Below are 19948 nucleotides of genomic sequence, written 5' to 3'. Positions count from 1 at the left end.
GATTGTATTCAGAAAGGATACTCCTTCTGATCTGATCTTGGAGATGAATAAGTGCTTTCTCGATGGCTTTCAGGTGCAAGGTTTATGAATTCCTGGAACAGCAGATCACATTATGGTAAAGGTCCCAATGGTGTGTGAGGGGTTTAGCAGGGTGAAAATCTGTCCTGTGGAAAAGTTATTTGGCTGAGGGAAGGGTTGCAAATGTTGGGGAGTGGAGTGATGGCATCTCCATGGAGGAAATTCACAAAAGATGATAGCTGAATATCGTCTTTATAGGAGATGGCCTTGAATGAGTTGAGTATGTTGGTTATTTCAGTGGGTGACGTGAGGTTGAAGGGTTGAAGGTTGCGTACTTGTAGGTGGAGTGATGAAGAGTAAGAAGCAGGATGGATGCCTTGCTTGGTATTGTTAATGTGACCAACTGAGTTTGGCAATTTTGTCAGTGAGGAAGAGACTGACAGCATTGCACTTGCCATCTGCATGTGGGGTTGATATGTCTGTGAGGTGAGTGTCTCAATGCTTGACAGCCTTGTAGTGAGCTTTGTTTCTGTCATTTAATCCCTGATATTATATTTTGGTGGATGGCTTAGACTGTGAAGGTAGTGGATCTGTTCTTAACACCACTGGCAGGATTGCTCTAAGTTGAATAGTCACTAAAGCAGTGATCTTTATCAATTTCGTTTCATGTCTACCTTCAAAAAATATGTTCTCAGAAACTTTATAATTACACCTAGGTACAGAGGGCTGGAGTATGCTGACAGCCAATGTCGACTGACTACAGTTCAAGAGGGTAATTAAGTCCTCTAGTATGGATCAATTGAAAGTTCCTTGAAAGAGCAGTAGGTTAGTTTTTCACTTTTTGCTGACTTTAACAATATTAAAATATAATCAACTTAGTAATATTAACAATATTAAAATATAATCAACTTATGTGGCACACCTTCTCCTAATATTACCTTCAACAGTGGACTCTTTCAGCCATTTAGTGTCCATTGCAACATTACTGGCCAAAGTCATAGCTAGTGGTCAATAACAAATGAGAAGGACTTTACTCGTTAGAACAGAGGCTATGTTCACCTACAAGGCTATTAGAATACTCGAGCATATGAGAGCGGAATGTCCTAATAAAATAAAGCTTGCTGCCATTCTTTCACAGGTGATGCTGTCAATTCTTGTGACTTATTGCCATTGCCGTGGAGGCCACCATGCACATTCCTAGCAGTTCCTGACCTGAATGGACACCAGTAGACATGGGATAATGAAGTTTAAGCCTCTGCTTCTCCTCTGGCTCTGCCAAATTACACTGCTCCATTTGGCAACGTAGAGAGAGAGAGAGGCAGGGGCTACAGAAGCTCCCCCTCCCTCCTCCAGTGCCTCCGGCTGTTAGTGAAGTCCTGACAGGGAGGTGGAAACGCCTTTTTCTTTAACTACAGCCTATACCACTCTCATTTCCCTGCTCAATGTCACATATTTGAGAAGAGGAAAGTGAGAGGGGGAGACAGGGCGAGGGGCTGTGGATTAAAGTATTCATGATGGCAGTGAGCCCATACTAGCATATACATACGTAGTTCACCACAGCTCCATTTTCATCAGCTGAGCTGTCAGCTCCTTACGGTTGACCTACTTTTGTCTACTCAGATCATATCTGGGGCCTCCCAGCAGTGATTCTGCCACCGCAACGGTGGGACCAGCAGCACTATACTTTACTTACCTTTAAACTTATGGTCCTTAAATGGAAAGCTCCCTAGTGACATTCCTATGAACTACACGCATTTCTCCATCCAACGCGATGCAGTTTTAGATCATACATTTGTTTCAGCTGAGCATTTACATTATTTTATTTCTTTTCTCAAGCCAACGCAATGCGGTTTTACATTACACCTTTGTTTGAGTTGAGCATTTACACAAATCAATCTTCATTAATATATTTACCAGACTTGAGAGAGTCCAAGCTGCCCAACAGGTCTGTGCTACTTATCACCCCCTCAGACATCAACTTTACTTTGCATTAGGAGAGTCCAGTGAATGCCACCAATTAAAGCGTCTTACCTGGTCCAGTTTCACAAGTCATAAATTCAACAAGTGAATCACCACGGAGAAGAGTACAAGTCTAATTCAGTTTCTTTCTAGTCGAGGGTTCCCTGCTACGTGAAAACACAAAATCAATACTTAACCTGCAATATCAGAGTAAAGCACTTAGGGCCAGATGTATCATCATCCTGGTTTGCATTTCCTAAATAGCGATTTTTAAGAAATCGCTATTTAAGAAATGCAAGATGGGTTGTATGAAAATTGCGTTTCAGTAATAGCGATTTCTTAAAAGTCGCGATCTCTATTACTGAATCACAATTAGGGAATGGGACTCCATTCATCCCTATGGGCCTGTAGCCCCATAGGTGCGAATGGTTTTGCATTACCTAATTTGCGAATTCCTATTAGGAATTCGCAAATTAGGTAATGCAAACCACAGGGTGCTTGGGGCCTAGGGCCCCCTTTGATGCACCCCCCCAAAATTATTTGAGGACATGTGAAGCGCACACATGCCCTAGGGGCATGTGGGCGCTACATGTCATTTTATAATGCATTTTTAAAAATTGAACAGGCTTACCACCAAATTGGATTTGGTGGTAATTGCATTTCCTAAATGTCCAATTTGGATTTAGGAAATGCTTGATACATGTGCTTTGAAAATCGCATATAGGAATTCCCTATTTGCAACTTCCTATTTAGAGAAATGGTGTCTCAATTTTAAGGAATCGCTATTTTTGCGATTCCTTAAAATTGCACAGTGAATGCCTTTCATACATCTTGAAAGGCATTTTTGCATTTGCAAACGGCCGAATTTTGCGATTCGCACAGTTTGCGAATGCAAAATTGCTTCATACATCTGGCCCTTAATCCTGCCTTTTGCCTTCAGTGCAACAAATAATAGCTCATACAATCAGAAGCTAAGAAAACAAAAGATAAATTTAAACAGGGTCCTATGACAATTCAGAATACTGATTTTTACCCTGGCAGTTGTGACCCAGGTCAAACTTTTAAGAGAACAATATAAACAACAAATCTGGGCAGCAAAGAGGTCCCATAAAGAGGGCCAATGACTAAAACTGTTAAATTTAACAGATCGGAATCTTTAAAAAAAACTGTCAATTAATTAATACTTTTAAATCCCATCCGATTGAGGCAACCCTGTCCCTGAACTAACCTCTATTGTGCCCATCAAGGCGCTATCCATTGACAAATGCTCCTAGTGGGAATGCCGTTGCTCCCCAGCCCACCCTGCTGCCCCTGTTGACTCTGATTTATTTTGTGATATTATGAAATATTCCAAATCTGATGAGGCACTAGGCCCTAACAAGCTTCCTGTCATGCTTTTCAACAATTAAAGTGACTGTTGGTGCCTGTCTTTGCAACCCTATTTTCTCACTCTTTTGAAATTTAGTCAGTTGCAACATCCTCTAAGGCTCTACCTTACACCATTTTAGAAATAGGGTCTCTAATTGGCAGTGGTTTGCACCCTGTCAAAGTAGAGACCCTCACTCTAGTCAGGGTAAGGGAGCCACACTCCTAAGACAACCCCTGCTCACTCCCTAGGTAGCTTGGCATGAGCAATCAGGCTTAACTACGAGGCAATGTGTAAAGTATACACATTAGCACAGTGGAAACACCACAAAAGTACTCCACACCAGTTCAGAAAATAGCCAATATTTATCTGAGTAAACAAGACCAACACAACAAACTTCCAACCATACACAAGTAACCATACACATTTTGAAAGATTAAATCTTAGTAAAAGGCTTAGAAACACAATAGCTCCAACTGGGGCTATCACAGCATCTTGACGGAGTCGTTCTGAACAGTCCAACATCACTCGTGAGGGAGCGTGGGCCAGTCACGGAGTCTCACTGACCCCAGGTACAGTATCCTGGAAAACGATGAGGAAACAATGACGTTGCACTGAGTTGGGGAGGTGAGGCATTGCTGGAGCTGGTGCGGCGTGAGTCCCTTACTGCTACTGGGAAGGTGAGGTGTCGGTTCCTTACTGCTAGGAAGGAAAGCTGGAGCATCAGTTCCTTGTGGTTGCAGGGGAGGTGATGCGGTGTTGTTGGTGAGGCGTCGGTTCCTTACGACCAGACAGGGTCGATCAATCCAGCAAGTCAAAGATGCAAGGCGTTGACTTTGCAGTGTTGCATTCACACCACGGGGTCATAGGTGCTGCGGACGAGTCGAGTGTCAAGGAGGTAGGTGACACAGCACTCAGGACTCACACTGTGGCAGGACTTCAGAGGCGCTGCAGTGGCATCAAGCCTGTGTTGCAGGTCACAGTCAATGCACTCAACAGGGACCATGGCTCCTGTGCAGGCAGCATTGCGAAGTTGGAGAGCGGCGCTGGTTCTGAAGTCACTCTGGAGTTGATGTGCTTTCTTTCTTCTTGGTTGCACCAAAGTTCACTTCCAAGTGCCCAGGAACTGGATTTGGCATCACTTGGCACATCAGGACTCTCAGCAGGACAGCCAAGGCACTGGCAGGTGAAGTCTTTGATGTCCCTGAGACTTCTTAACAGGAGGCAAGCTCAATCCAAGCCCTTGGAGAACCTTAGGAAAGCAGGACGTAGAAAGCAAAGTTCAGTCCTTTCACTCCCAGGACAGAAGCAGCAAGCAGCAGGCCAGCTCAACAAAGCAACAGGCAGAGTGGTGGTCCCTCCCACAGCATCAAGTTTTTCTTTCTCACTGAATATCCTCAATTCATTCTAATTATGTGGTGCCAGAGGTCCAGTACTTATACCCCTTTCTGTTTTTGAAGTAGGCAAACTTCAAAGAGAAGTCTTTGTGGTGCACAGGACCCTGCATTTCCCTGCCCAGGCCCCAGACACACTCCATGGGGCTGGAGACTGCTTTGTGTGAGGACAGGCACAGCCCTCCTCAGGTGCAAGTGTCAGTATCTCCCACCACTCTAGCTCAGGAAGACCCATCAGCCTGGTGATGGGCCATCTGGATATGCTGGTCACACCTCAGCTCCCTTTGTGTGACTGTCTAGGGTAACAGCACAAACAGCCCAACTGTCATCCTGACCCAGATGTGTATAACACAGACAGGCAGAGGCACAAAATGGTGAAGCAAGAAAGTGCCCACTTTCTAAAAGTGGCATTTTCAAACTTAGAATTCAAAAAACAACTTCACCAAAAGTTATATTTTGAAATTGTGAGATCAGAGACCCTAAACTCCAAATCTCTATCTGTTCCCAATGGGAAATTACACTCACAATATATTTCAAGGCAATTCCTGTGTTACCTTATGGGAGAGCTAGTCCTTGCAATAGTGAAAAGCAAATGTAGCTGTATTCCACCATCAGGACTTGTAATATACACCAGTACATGTCCTACCTACCTCCTAATACCCTGTCCCTTGCCCATGGGGCTGCCTTGGGCCTACTTTTAGGGGTGACTTACATGAAGTAAAAGAGAAGGACTGGGCCTGGCAAGTGGATGTACTTGCAAGGTCGAAATGGCAGATTAAAACTGCACACACAGACACTGAAGTGGCAGGACTGAGGCATGTTTACAGGGCTACTTATGTGGATGGCACAATCAGTGCTGCAGGCCCACTAGTAGCATTTGATTGACAGGACCTGGGCACACCTAGTGAATTGTACTATGGACTTACTAGTAAATGAGATATGCCAATCATAAGTAAACCAATCACCAAAACAATTTTCACATGGAGCACTTGCACTTCAGCACTTCTTGGCAGTGGTAAAGTGCCCAGAGTACCAAAGCCAACAAAACCAGGTCAGAAAAAATAGGACGAAGAAAGCAAAATGTTTGGGCATGACTCTGCAAAAAAGGGGCTGGTCCAACACACCCCATATACAAGAAATGTGACTCTACAATCCCTACAAATTACAGACTAATTGCCTTGCTTGATGTCTAAACCAAAAACTACACCAAACCTTTGCTGAAGAAGTTAGAATTTTTCAGCTGAGACCAACAACTTGATCCCAGTGACACAGATGGTCTTCAAGAGCGTCAGCACCACCACAGACAATATTTTGGGGCTCTCAATTCTGATACATGAGCCACTGAAGGTGAACAAATTTAGCCTGTTTCTAAGCTTTATATATCACGAAATGGCTTTCGAAGGTCATGACTTTGCAAAATTATGGGCCATATTAGAAAGATGAAGGTTTCCTCTCACATTGCCGAATGCAATCCAGTTCCTCCTTTGGAATACATGGGTACAGTTCAAACTTTCACAAAATGGCCACATGTTAAAACAGATAAAGACCCACAGAGAACTGAAGCAGGGTAGAGTGCTGCTCTCTCTGTTTTCCAGCCTAAGTAGCAGATTTGCCCAAAGAAGTTAAGGGGCTGATTACAAGTTTGGCGGTCTGACTGTTGGATCGTCAAACCCATGAGGATGACGCGTCACCAACTCGATGGCCTCACCTCTGTCGTATTATGATGTTTCTACTGGGCTGACTGGTGGAAACATCATATTGTGACATTTCCACCAATCAGCCCGGCGGTAACAGTGCAAGCACGCCTTGTCCTTATAAGTGAACTTACAAGGGGACGCGTATAGGCCGATTAACCTTTTGGATCGCATGGAGTATCCTAGCCATGTAGGAATTGAGGAACATCAATTATCAGTGTAATCAATCAACAACCACTAAGAGAATCATTAAGCATGAGACAATATATCAACATTTCATGAATAACCATAACTCACTTATACGTTTATCAATGTTATTTCCCTATTGGTTACAATACTAAGTCATAAGGTTAATTCAAACTTTATTCAATCAGCTCAGAATTAGTTCATTAATGACCACCAATAACATAATCTAATCAGAACTTGAGAAAACATATGCTCAAATGCTTCAGCATAAGCCAATAAAGATGAATATAACAGCATTAATAACAGATTTCAGCAATCAGCCTGTCAATCATTTGTCACTGTCAGAGTCACCCAAAGAATCCTTACCTAACCCAGATTAGCATTTAGCATTTGGGACTTCATGCGAAAACAATTTAGAACATGAATTTGGAAAAACATCTAGCTAGTAGATAACCTATAAAAACAGCGCAATTGGTACCTAGAAAGAAAAGGCACAAAAGTTAATCAGTCACATTGTCATAGCTACCTATCCACGAAATGGATCAGCAACAAAGTCAGTCTTCATCCTCAGGTCATCAATCGATCAGCAACACATCAGGCTCTCAAGAGCATGAGCCCAATGACAGAATCTCGAATTGCGTCTTCTGGCATCATCAATTCTCTTCTCGCATCTCAAGTTTTAGCCCCTTGTCATGACTTTTTATTAGAGTTTTTCAGTCCATCCCCTTAATTCCTAATTGGTCAGTCAATTGGCAGTTATGACTCTAACCTATAAAATTAATTTTACAAATCTATGAATTCTAATATTTCCCCATCCCCAAAGCATTGATTGGTTCATTAAACAATGTCCTCATCATCCGGCTCATCAGGTATCGAAAATATTGCATCTTCTTCTCCAGTCAGTGCTTCTATTGTTCAAGTCCTGGGAAAGTACATTGAGTCTGTCTTACATCATAGTTGTTACATATCCTAGTCCCTCATCTCCTGTTCGCTAGTTCATTGCAGAAAATTCTAGCTAAGCAGATTTTATTAACGTATGCAGTTCAGGGACAGTTCAACGCACCAGTTTCTCTGCAGTGCGCTAGAAATTAATCTTCTGTATGAGGCCTGGAAAACTAGGCCACAACTTCAGCTAAGTTAACTCTACAATATAATGCAAAACATAGGTTATACATCTTAATATGACATACTATTACATTATTATTATACATTTACATTTTTTCACACATTTTTAGTCCTTTAGTACAAGTTTGTATAAGTGGCTGCCATTCCCTGTGGACACATTTTCAAACATGCACATTAATTTTTCTCTGCAATTAATTTCTCTATGAACTTTTATAAACCATAACATATAAGTATTTATTCATATTTTCTAATTAGTATATTTGCGTCAACAACAGCATTGGCCTCGGCTCTCTTAAGGAAACAGAGGCCAATGCCATCATACACAGTAAACTCGGAATACACACTGACTGTATAGCAGACAGTAGACAGTGCACATTCAGAGTGTGCTGACAGGGAGGCCCCTGCACCACCCATGACATAGTCATGGGAAGTACAAGGGCCCCCCAGTGGCCCACAGCACTGGCTTTTCACCAGCCTTTTCATGGCGGGGACCCCACCATGAAAAGGCTGGCGAAAGGTGGAGTCATGATCAGCACGGCGGTGCTGAAATTGGCACCTCCATACCTAACCACAACTCTGACTGCTGCCAACCTATAGGGATCTATGATCCTGGAGGTGGACGTGGTCTCCTGTCAGTCAGACTGCCAGGATCGTAATCTGGTGGTCGGACAGTCAGAAGGGCGACGGTCTGACTGCCACTGAGGATTTGGCAGTCCTCGGACCACCAAACTCATAATCTGACCCTAAGACTCAAGACATCATTCCCCAAAATTAAACCTAGGCATCCTTCAGTCTTTGCAATATGCAGACAACGCAATAATTTTAGATCACACAGCCACAGGTCTGCAGAAATCACTGAGCACCCTGCACAGGTTCAATGCTGCCAAAAGCATAAGAATCAGCCCTAACAAATCAGCAGTGATGATATTTAGCAATGGAAAAGAAGACTCATGGAGTATATCAGAGTAGAGAGACAGAGAAAATACTGTTATTTTGGAGTGTGGCTCAACAACCAAAGTTCTCCAAAAGAGCTTTGGGTGTTTTAAAGACCAAGAGACTGATTTAGAGTTTGAGGGCATGGGTTACTCTGTCTCAAGCACAATGGATCTCCCACCCATCATATTAAAATTTGATTATAGCCTATGGAACTTGTATTATGGCAGACGGATATCTGTCACATTTGTGTTGGAGTAACCCCTCTAAATCAGGCCCCAATTTTTCATCAGTCAGATTTACCATCTATCACCTCAACAAAAATTTTGAAACATCTTAGATAACACCCCTATAATCGGTCATTCACTCAAAAGTGCTCCCATCCATTAAAGACGGCTTGCTTCCATTTTCTAATATATTGACCCTTTGTTAAACAAAGCAGAACACAATGTTGCTTAATAAGGCAAATGCTTCATTCTCCAGTTCTACCACTCAAGCCCACATTAGATTTGATTGAATTTACATCAGCAATCATTACAACGTATGCTTCATTATTTAATTAGCTGCCAATCAAAGAGAAATGCAAGATATAGTTCCCCTTTTATACGGTATGGGCTAAGCAGGTGGCAATTGCAAACTCTTTTGAATCTACCAACAACAATTGCAAATTTTAAATCTTTGAACAAATAAGAAGAAAAATGCTATATTTTTAAGAGGTTCTGAGGTCCTCAGATCCAAGAAATATTCAGTCTAAAACGCGGAGTACTTCTCTGAAAGCTCTCCACTAAAACATATATTTAGTCGATTTGTTAAAGGTAATTAGACACCATTTATTCACGTGTTTTTTCTGTATCCTGTTATGGGAGTTCAGACACGCTTGGCCAGCTTTTAACTCAGTTCCATTTGATGCCGCAAACGTGCTTACAAACAGGAATCACTAACCCATGTATTATGCGTTTGTCCTATTATTTTAGCAGAAAGAGGAAACTGTCTCATACCTCTTTTGTATCAAAAAGGGATGTCACCAAGTGAAAGAGGACTTTGCAAAGAACGGTGAAATGCCCATATGTCATCTAATTTAGTAACATTAAATAAATGCAGCAGTGCACCTTTTGGGAACCATTGATGAGGGGTCGACGGCACGTTGTTTTGACATGGTTGTAACCTTGCTTGCTAGCCTCCCTCGTAGGAATTATTGTCTCGTCAGATTTTACATATTTGAAACCGTTTTATATTCCTTGAAAAATATCTCACGATTCGAATTAATTGATAATACATTGATTGGATAATCGATACTGCTTAGGTTATTTGAGGAATGTATGAAGGAGAATTAGGGTGTGTCTGTGGCAGACAGATGCAGATATGGAATTTGTTTAACAGTACCTGATACCAGATTGCTCTAGGGACACTATACTTAAGTTGGTCTTTCCGAAATAAGCAGTGAATAGGGACTGCACATACAGGGAGTCTACGCACCAAATGCAGAATCCCATGCCTGGCCAGCTATGATAAACTTCCCAATACTGTTCCCTGTTGGTAGGAGGGCTTACAGCCATGGTTCAATGGCTTATGTGAAGCAGTTAGAGGAGCATAGCAGTTAAGGATGCATGCCTATAGGTGTCCTCAAACTGATATAAGATAGTTAGGTCTGGGAGGCATTAGATCATTTGGACAGTCATGATTTTAAGTATGTGGACCATGCAGGACAGTCACTTGTGTGGACAAGTGACCGTGTGGCTCTATGGGAGGTCTGGTGTTTGGGTTCGTGGAAGATGCTTTACAATCGGTGGTTAGCTGCATTGGAGGATTTAAGCTAGTTGTAATGTAGTCTGGTGGAGGATGTGAGACAGTCACAGTATGAGCAATTAAAGCAGAGATGTGTGGACCTAGCAAGACCTTGAATGGTAAAATTGCTTGAAGAGAACACCAAAATGTGAACACCAGCAGGTCACAGCATGCACACTGCCAACGCCTCCCTGATTGTGGTATGTATATTTGGGCTTAGGTCAGGGAAGGAGGTGTTTTTGTGCAACATCCACCTGCTGATGCTAGAACTGAAGTACTCTGTGTCAGCTTACCTACACAACTGATTTAGCCTTAGCCTAGTGAGCCTAAATATGACTCTGAACAAAACGAAAAGGCACACGATTAAATCATATGTCTGGCTACCCATATTTGTTTAAACATCGTGAGCGCCCAAAGGCTCCTTAAACTGTTGCTCCTACTGATAGAATCTTCAAATCATGAAAGCCAAAAACTGAGAAGTATGATACCAGATATTGTAACCAAAATATCGACTGATGGCAATATATTGTCCTAAATAATGTATTTCAAAAGTTTTACCACTTTGGAGTTAATAATAGAAAATCAACTCCCAATAAGATAATCATTTTATAAGTGTTATGTAGGATATGACAAGATATTTCTGCCAGACAAGATTTCTTCTATTGATAGTCTGACATTCAACCACTCAACATCTAGCCTCAAAATAATGGCAGTTTCACTGGATCAGTGACTCAATATCATGGTAAATATGAGTATTTTCCAGTGTGTGCATGCAATTCAATTCTGTGATAGGTAGCAAAGGAAGGATCTTCAGTGCTGAAATTAAATGAATTACGCTGCAGCTGACTATCCACATAATAGGGAAAACACATTCTGCCGTGCTTTGTTTTGCTTTGGATGAACAGCTTTTACTGTACTCGGTGTCTGGACAAAAACCTCCTATTTTGCTGTGCTCTTGGAAAAGCATATAGTGCAAGTGCTCTACAACAGACAGATGACAAATTTTCTCAGAACACTATACCTATATTTATGGGAACATGTTAAAATCTGGTCCTAAAAAGCACTCTAGTACATGAAAAATGAAAAAGGCATTCCAGCATGAAAATATAATGGGCGCCTATTCACAAACAGCACTTTCTAGTACATTTAGTAGAACTACAAAAGTACCTTGCTTGCAATGAATAATGCTTTACACAACCCTACATGTGTTAACCTCTACCTCCAACTTTCCTATCTTTTCTATGGGGAGACCTCCACACATATAAGTTTAGTTCTTAGTAGGAAAGACCAGTGGAGGCCAGGTGGAATAGTAGGGGTTTGGGAATATGAAGGCGGGGTTTGAGGAGAGCTAAGGAGGGGTTTGGCAGGGACATGCACATACAAACACCAACCTACAAAAGAGTAAGCCCAGTGTTATTCAGAAACTAGACTTCTAAAGTGACTGCACATTAAAAGGCCACAAACCAGTCTTAATTAAACTCCAGACCAGCCTTGGAGTAAATCTAGCATCACATATGGCTCTTATTGGTACAGCAACATCGTCCATTAGAATATAATGAAGACAGGGATTTAAAAGAGAACCCCTTAGGAGATAATGTTAAAATACATTATTGTATTTATCTTTTTAAAACACACATATATATATGTATTTTAATTAGTTGTTTTTAAAGTAAATGTAACTTTATCTTTTAAAATAATAATATTACATTAAATCCATTCTATACATAACTTTTAGTAATTTTCAATACCCGATAAAGAAATGAAAACACATTACTATAAGTGGTAATGATTTCAAATAAATCTTTACAGCATAAACTTTACTTAGTTTAATATATTTAAATTAATTAAAAATAACTTCAAAATATAGTTAATAATGATGCAGCAGTGTTAGTTTGTACAGCAATGAAAATAATTATATAAAATTAAATTACATTATTTTTACTATTTTTTTAACAATTTAATGAACATTTAAAAAAATCCTTATACTTCATCATTGAGAGGTCTATGCCCTGGAAGAAGAAACCTAAGCCTATGTGTGAGAAGTTACTAGGAGTAACTTTATCCTCATAATTTGGGCCAAAGTTTCAAATTTACTTCAACCTGTAAGAGTACATTTACACATGTTGATTTATTCATATCTAAATTTACCTTTGTGAATAGGGCTACAGCATTGCCGCGGCTCGATTACGAGCTGGTGACAATGCTGTAGCCTGTTTCCTTAATGGGGCTGGCAGGGAGGTAGTCTGTGTGGTGGCAACCTCCCTGTCCAAAGTTCAGCAGTCAGTAAAAATAGTCCGCTGAACTTGCAATAACCCCCTATGTATCAGAATGATTGTTGGGAAATCAGGAGCTCACACCGCTCCATCCTACTTACCAAGCTACGCCCCTGTATCTCAATTCTGTCTATTTTTCTTGCCTTAAGTTTTACAACACAATGGAAAATTATTTCTGGGTCAAGTAGAGTTAGCAAAATATGATTATGATATCTAAGCAGGGAGCAGCAGTATAAATGTTGACCTACATAACTTTTGTCAGCGGTATTTTGCATTCCAGAGCAGGGAACTGTTTTTGGCTTCTTGGAAAATTCTGGGAACCAGGCCACCTAAACTTTCCCGAAAGAGTTGCTTGGCTGGGCTGCCTGTCTATTTGATTTTGAATAATATAACCTTGTGTCAAGATGGAAGTACTGAATCACGACGTGCCCTTTGACCTCACAGAAAGAGAATTTCAGATTGTCAGATTGCTTGAAGAGTGAAATGCATACATTTTATATTTAATCAAAATGAGTACATGTCTGAAGTATTATCACATCTGATAAAATATGAAACGTAAAATGGAGTGCGCAGTATGTGCAACGTCAGAAAGGTTCTTTGTTTTGTAATTTCATTACCGTAAAACGTTAGTTACTGACAGGATGACTTTTGTCTGGTATTATCATATGTAGATGTTCCTACAACTTTGCATAATATCCTGTCTAACTTCGACACAAGAGGGTACGATTAATATAAGTTTGATTACCGGGTAAAAATTGCCCTTCTCTTGTTTGCATATAAACTCATTATTTTACATGTTGTGCTGTAATGCAGGGGTCATTCTCCCTACAATATTGTAATCGTTTCTTATTGGTATGAATTTCTATTTCCTTTCGTTTTGTTAGTCCGTGTGACTGACCTTGGGAATTGGACCATGACATGAAGACACCGTTATCACATTCTCTGCCCTTCCACAGTCTTCCAAACTGAATCCGTGCCCTGTTCAATGGGTAGTTGTCATGAAGACCTGGTGACCTGTGTGTAAATATGTTTCTACCTCTGACTACCACATAGATCACATGCGATCTGCGAAACAAGTGACAACATCTGTTAACCTTGTAACTCAATTATCTTCGTGAATTCATATTTTTTATAGCTTTGCAATAACACAGTGTTTTTAAACCTAATATATCATTATCCCGGGACACAAGAAGACTAAAGAAGAGTTACCTTCTAAAGCTAACCTTCGCACTGCCTATATTAAAGTTTTGGGGCATTCTTTAGAGTTTGATGGTCGGGATATTTCGTTATAAATTTTAGAGTTTTTGGTGGCCTGGGTATTTCGTTACCAATGTGAGGGATGTCTCGTCCACCCTATTGCATGTGAATAATAGCCTATGGTTCTTGTAATATTGCGGACGGTCTAACGTCATGTTATGCCGTAGTATCTAGTCCGCCAAACTCTACTTACTGTCCATAATATTGGGCCATGTGTAATTATCATAATTTGAATGAATCTCATTTAGATCCCATTTAATTGGCTAATGAAAGTGTGTGCAGTTTCCTGTTTTTCTTACATATAAACCAACCCTAATTATATGTTGGTCTCTGGAGAGACCTTTTTTACGTCGGAAATGTCTTGCAATAACAGGCGAGCGAAAGATATGCAAAATAATGTATTCTCACTGACAGCTGGTGAAAGTGGTGATCCCTGGCTAAAAACGTTTGCCAAAATGCTAATTTTCACATGAATTGCCTCCTTCGCAAAGTACAGAAAAAGTATGTCATTCTTTTAAGAATTTTATGTACTACACAATAAAAAAGACTGGGAGTCCTGGCCCTTCCCAACTTTTCAAGGCTTTAATACATTCAAATCCTACCTTTATGTACAAGGTCAACAGGGAAGAAAAGATATCAGGCGTTACTTTACAACCACTTTTTATGGATGATGTCTGTAGTCCAGGTCTCTTTACATTTTGATCCATAGAAAAGCAATAAGTCTACTTGAGCATTGACCTACTTCCTTGGGTTTGTTTCAACAATTAGATTTATATCAGTTGTGATTGTCAATTGACACTGTTTCTCGGCATGACTGCACATTAGTGCCTGATTGTGGTGGAGAATGAATAGTTGAAACCAAATTAAACTTTATAATGAAGTGAAGTTTTAACATTCAACTTTTGGACAACGAAAATAAAAGGGGAGGAGGGTCCCTGACTAATTGTACCCCTTGCAGATTTGATCTCGCTATGGCATCCATAATATTCTGGGCATTATTGCCAATGGAGCTGTGCCTTAGGTAGTGGCAGTGTACCCTTCCCACCTTAGTTACATTTTGCTATTATAACTACACAAATAAATCAGTAATACATTTCCTTCTATTTTGTCATGTTATAAATGTCTTCAAAAACTATGAGTTCCTTCTGTTTGTACAATGTCAAAAAACTGCTTAAACTGAGAAAAATGGAACTTTGGGCCACATGTACAAAGAATTGTTCTAGTCGCAAACGGGCCATTTCGCAGAATCAGCCCATTTGCGAGTAGAAACAGAATATTTTAAATACAAAGTAAGATATTTAGAAACCTTTCTGAAAAATCAGTCAACTCTGACTCCCTCTTCAAATCATGAAGTTTCTTCTAATTCAGATTTTTGCCAAATGTAAACTTATAAACCACCAAGATACTTGTGAAATATGAATTCTTGCAAAAATCAATGTTCTTTTATGATGTGATGCAATACTGATTATCTTTTTTAATTTTGCAGAGAAACGATGAAGAAGCAGTTGTGGATAGAGGAGGGACTCGCTCTCTTCTGAAAACCCACTTTGAGAAAGAAGACTTAGAAGGTGAGGGTACCTGATGGTCATTGGTATATTTAGAAAGTCTTAATCAACAATTAATTTGCAGGAGTTCAAAGAAAATATATTGATGAAAGTAGCTTGCATTTTCCATTTCCATTTTCAATTTTTCTATGTTCCTCCATGTAATGTTATATTCTCAGTACTTCCTAAAAGCTATTTTGGAGTAAATAATGTAGTACTTTTTTTACAAGCTTCAAAATGTAATTCGCAAACCTTTGGCCCATGATCTTTACTTCCACTTCTCCTATCTTTTCTGGACAGAGAGCTCCACAATGAAGACAAAGATCCCAGAACAGCATCTCGGTGGGAGGGATAATGGTGGGTTGCGTAAAAATGAAGAATAATTATTACAAATTAGTTGGGAGTAGGGGAAATTGAAGTCAGGATTTAGTAGGTGCTATGCTAATACAAAAACAAATACACATAACAGTAGAGTAAGACAATTGCAAGTCTGAAACACACATTTAAATGTACTACAGTTGCACTATAGACAATACAAACTTATGTTTACTCAGTCCCAACCTTAAAGTAGATCAAGCAACTCACATGGCCAACCACTTATATTGCAATACACTCCCATATAAATCAGTGGCGGCAGGGAGCACTATCACATACCACAACTTAACATAAATGGGAATAATATTTTAAATAAAACTTTATTTAAATTAATTTTACTTTTATTATGAAATATTTTTTTAAGTTAAAATGTTCTAAGAGCCTGATTATGTATGGCTCGAGAAAGATGCAATAACTATTGGACCTGATAAAACTCCAACACTGGGGTGTTTGATAATAATCGTATACAATAATTATAGCATCTTCTGATATTTTGGGGGAATAGCATGTAGATTTTTGTGCTTCCCACAAATTAGCCTATGGGACACAGAAAATAAATGATTAAACAAATAGTTCAGTCCCGGTCATTTTTCTCGCGGGCTGTATTAGCTCTTCAACACCATTTTCGTATTCTGACCTATCAGACCTAGAAGTAGAATTAATTTTGTAGGGCACAACCCTAATGCACATGAGTCCCAGACATCTCTGTAGTGTACTGATAGGGATGGGTTTTGTGTCCCACCAAATGAACACATCCCAGCCTCTGCTGTTCATCACAAAAGGAGTGTCCTTGTACATTTGGTCAAAAAAGGGGTGCGTCCATACAGTATTCCTGAGCCCTTTACATACAACAGCTCCTGACTTCCCAGCATACCGTTTCCCCCACTGCTGCCTAGCAGTCACTGTTGAAATAAGACAGTATAGTCGACATTTGCCTGTAACTTGCTGTTATTGTATTTGGATTCTGTTGTATTTTTCTGTTTTCCTTCCGTTTCTTTCCTGCCCTCTGCCTTTTTCTTCCTGCTCCATGTCCTCCCTCTTCCTGCTACCCCCTCCTACTGCCTGGGACTACATATGGAGGCTGCACTGCAGACACACCTCGGGCGTGCCGAAAGCAAGCCATCTGCACTCATCTCAGCCTGAACTGCGCCCAGCACCAGGAACCCTGGCTCTTCTACATCATGCAGCTACACTGCCATAGACCTCCGAGCCCTGGATCCCGAGCCCATCAAACAACAACAACTGCTGCCACACCTCTCATGCACCACCAGAGGACTGTTCTCCTGTCAGCACTGTTGCTTTACAGGCAACACCAAAGCAACCAACAATGCAATAGACACCGCAAACATGACTGCGTCCACCACGCCGACTGAGGCTGCCATGGCACAACTCCAGTGCATTTTACTCAATGCGCAAGCAGTCAGCAAACCTGCCTCTCTCCGGATGTTATCTTCCTCACAGAGACCTAACTGAACACTGCCTCTGCACTGGACACCACCATGCTACCCCCGCAGGCTACAAGATAACACATCAGGACCAAACCAACAAACATGGAGGTGGAATTACCATCATCTACAAGGACACCAACTGCTGCACAACTTTCTCTGATGACTCAGCCCCGATAATGGACATCTCAACTTCCAAATCCACACAGATGGAAAAAAAACATCATCAGAGTCACCCTCGCCTACAGACCACCAGGACCATGCCCCAGCTTCTGCAGCGGCATCCTGTCCTAATCGCCCTGATTGCCCTTGACCCTGAACACTTCATCTTCCTAAAGGTTCTCAACTTACATCTTCATGACCCCAGCGACACCCACACAACCGTCCTCCTGGAAAGCATGAGCAACATCGGCCTCAAACAACTTGTCACCGACCCTACCCACATTGCAGGGCACACGTTCTACCCCATTTTTACATCCAGAAACAGAGTCAAGCAAAACCATGTCTCACAGCTCACCTGGACTGACCATTGCACCATCCATTTCACCATCTCAGGACCTATCATCACCCGCACTATGTCCCCCAGTTCCATGCGCAGAAACTGAAAAATGATGTCAGACTAGTGGAGCAACACTCTCAACTCCCACCTCCCAGACACAACATTTGACCCAGAACAGGCTGCTAAAATTCCTTCTAGTGGATCGCAGAATGTGCCAACATAATCACCTTGCCAAGCCAGCCAAATTTAAAAGACCTGCCAGAAGAACCAGCTGGTTTACTACGGAACTGAAATCCACCAAATTTCACTGCCGGCGACTAGAAAGGAAGTGGTGCACCATCAAAGAGACAATAATCGCATCACCTTCAAGGCAGCACTCAACCAGTGCCACCGCCTCTTGAACAAAACAAAGAAGAATGCCCTAGCAAACCACATAGAAGCAAGCACAGATTGCAAAAAGGAGATCTTCGCCATTGTAAAGGAGATCTCCAAACCTGCAGCCTCCGAGAACGACATCACCCCCTCCCAAGAACTGTGTGACACCCTGGCGGAATTCTTCCAGGAAAAGACCTCAGTCATCTACAAAAACTTCAAACCTCATCCCCCCTTTTGCCGACAGCATCAGTGTACTCACACCCACAAACTCCAATCCCAAGCACCTTCTTACCCATGGGGACCCTCTCACAACTCAAGCCACAATCTTCATCATGAACTCTGTGCACTCCGGAGTACCCACGGACTCCTGTCCCACTATGTCTTCAACTTAGGGGGCAAGATTATTGTCAAGAAGCTCCAGAAAGTCCTGAACACTTCCAACACCGTGACCTCCTTTCTTGAGGACTGGAAACATGCTGAAGTGAAGCCTCTCCAGGAGAAACCACACACCAACCCAGCAGAACCGAAGAACTACTGGCCCATCTCCCTGCTCCTCTTTCCAGTGAAGTTTATCGACAAGGCAATCAACCAGCAAAGCACAAAACACCTGGAACACGACCTCATGGAACCCTCTCAATCTGCATTTTGAGCTAACCTAGGTACAGAGACAGCCCCGATCACAGCCACCCTTGAAATTAGGGCCCTCATGGACCACGGCGAAACAGCAGCCCTCATCCTTCTGGACTTGCAAGCCACCTTTAACACTGTCTCCCATCACACCTTGATCAACAGACTCCACCACATCGGAATCCAGGGAGACACCCGCAAATGGATTGCTTCCTACCTCCCTGAAAGAACCTAGACAATCAGTCTCCCACCATTCACCTCAGAACCCAAGAAGATCATCTGCAACTTCCACCAGGGATCATCACTCAGTCCCACCCTCTTCAAAACGTACATGACTCTCTTGGCCAAAATCAGATCGCACGGGCTCAACATAATCTCCTACGCCAACAACACCCAGCTCATCCTCTGACTGCCAGAAGATCCCTCCACCACCAGAGACAACATCCACATATGTATGATGAATGTCTTTAACTGGATGAAGGCCAACTGTCTCACGCTCAACTTGGACAAGATGGAAGTCCTCTCAGGATCAGCACATCACGTTGACCGATCCCTGGTGTCTTGTTCGAGTCCGCCCACCCCCACCTCAACAGGTAACAACTGCAACCTCAGCATCATCTTGGACAGCAAGATATCTATGAAGAAACAGGTAAATGCAGTCTCATAAACCTGCTTCCACAACCTACGCAAGCTCGCATGATTTTCAGGTGGCCCCCAGTCAACACCAGAAAGACTGTCACACAAGCACTCACCACCAGCAGGCTGGACTACAGGAACACACTCTACATAGGTATCACAGCACACCTCCTGAAGAAACTACAGACAATACAAAACTCAACAGCAAGACTCATCCTAGACCTCCCCAGATGGACCCACATCACACACCACCTCAAGAAGCTACACTTGATCCCGGTCCAGAAGAGATGCAGGAACAAGATGTTGAACCATACATACAAAGCACTGCACAACGAAGGACCAGCATACATCAACAAATGCATAACCTTCCACCAACCAACCAGACACCTCTGTCTTCCTTGCAGACACCCACTGAATCTGCTGAAGCAACAACCAAGGATGGTCCTTCTCACTTCTG

The 19948-nt window shown here is 41.7% G+C and overlaps 1 protein-coding gene across 13 annotated transcripts in view; it reads left to right on the top strand.

Annotated features, from left to right (window-relative positions):
• Positions 1–19948, top strand: part of SLC4A10 (solute carrier family 4 member 10) — a 1044586-nt gene that overhangs the window by 296588 nt on the left and 728050 nt on the right. For all 13 annotated transcript variants that reach the window (XM_069224249.1, XM_069224250.1, XM_069224244.1 and 10 more), the window contains exon 2: positions 15477–15558. In XM_069224249.1, the coding sequence (XP_069080350.1) occupies positions 15477–15558 (82 nt within the window). The remainder of the gene's footprint in view (positions 1–15476; positions 15559–19948) is intronic.

The sequence above is a fragment of the Pleurodeles waltl genome, chromosome 3_1 (genome assembly GCF_031143425.1).
Source record: "Pleurodeles waltl isolate 20211129_DDA chromosome 3_1, aPleWal1.hap1.20221129, whole genome shotgun sequence".
Lineage (NCBI taxonomy): Eukaryota > Metazoa > Chordata > Amphibia > Caudata > Salamandridae > Pleurodeles > Pleurodeles waltl.
This window is presented reverse-complemented; position numbering and strand designations above follow the sequence as displayed.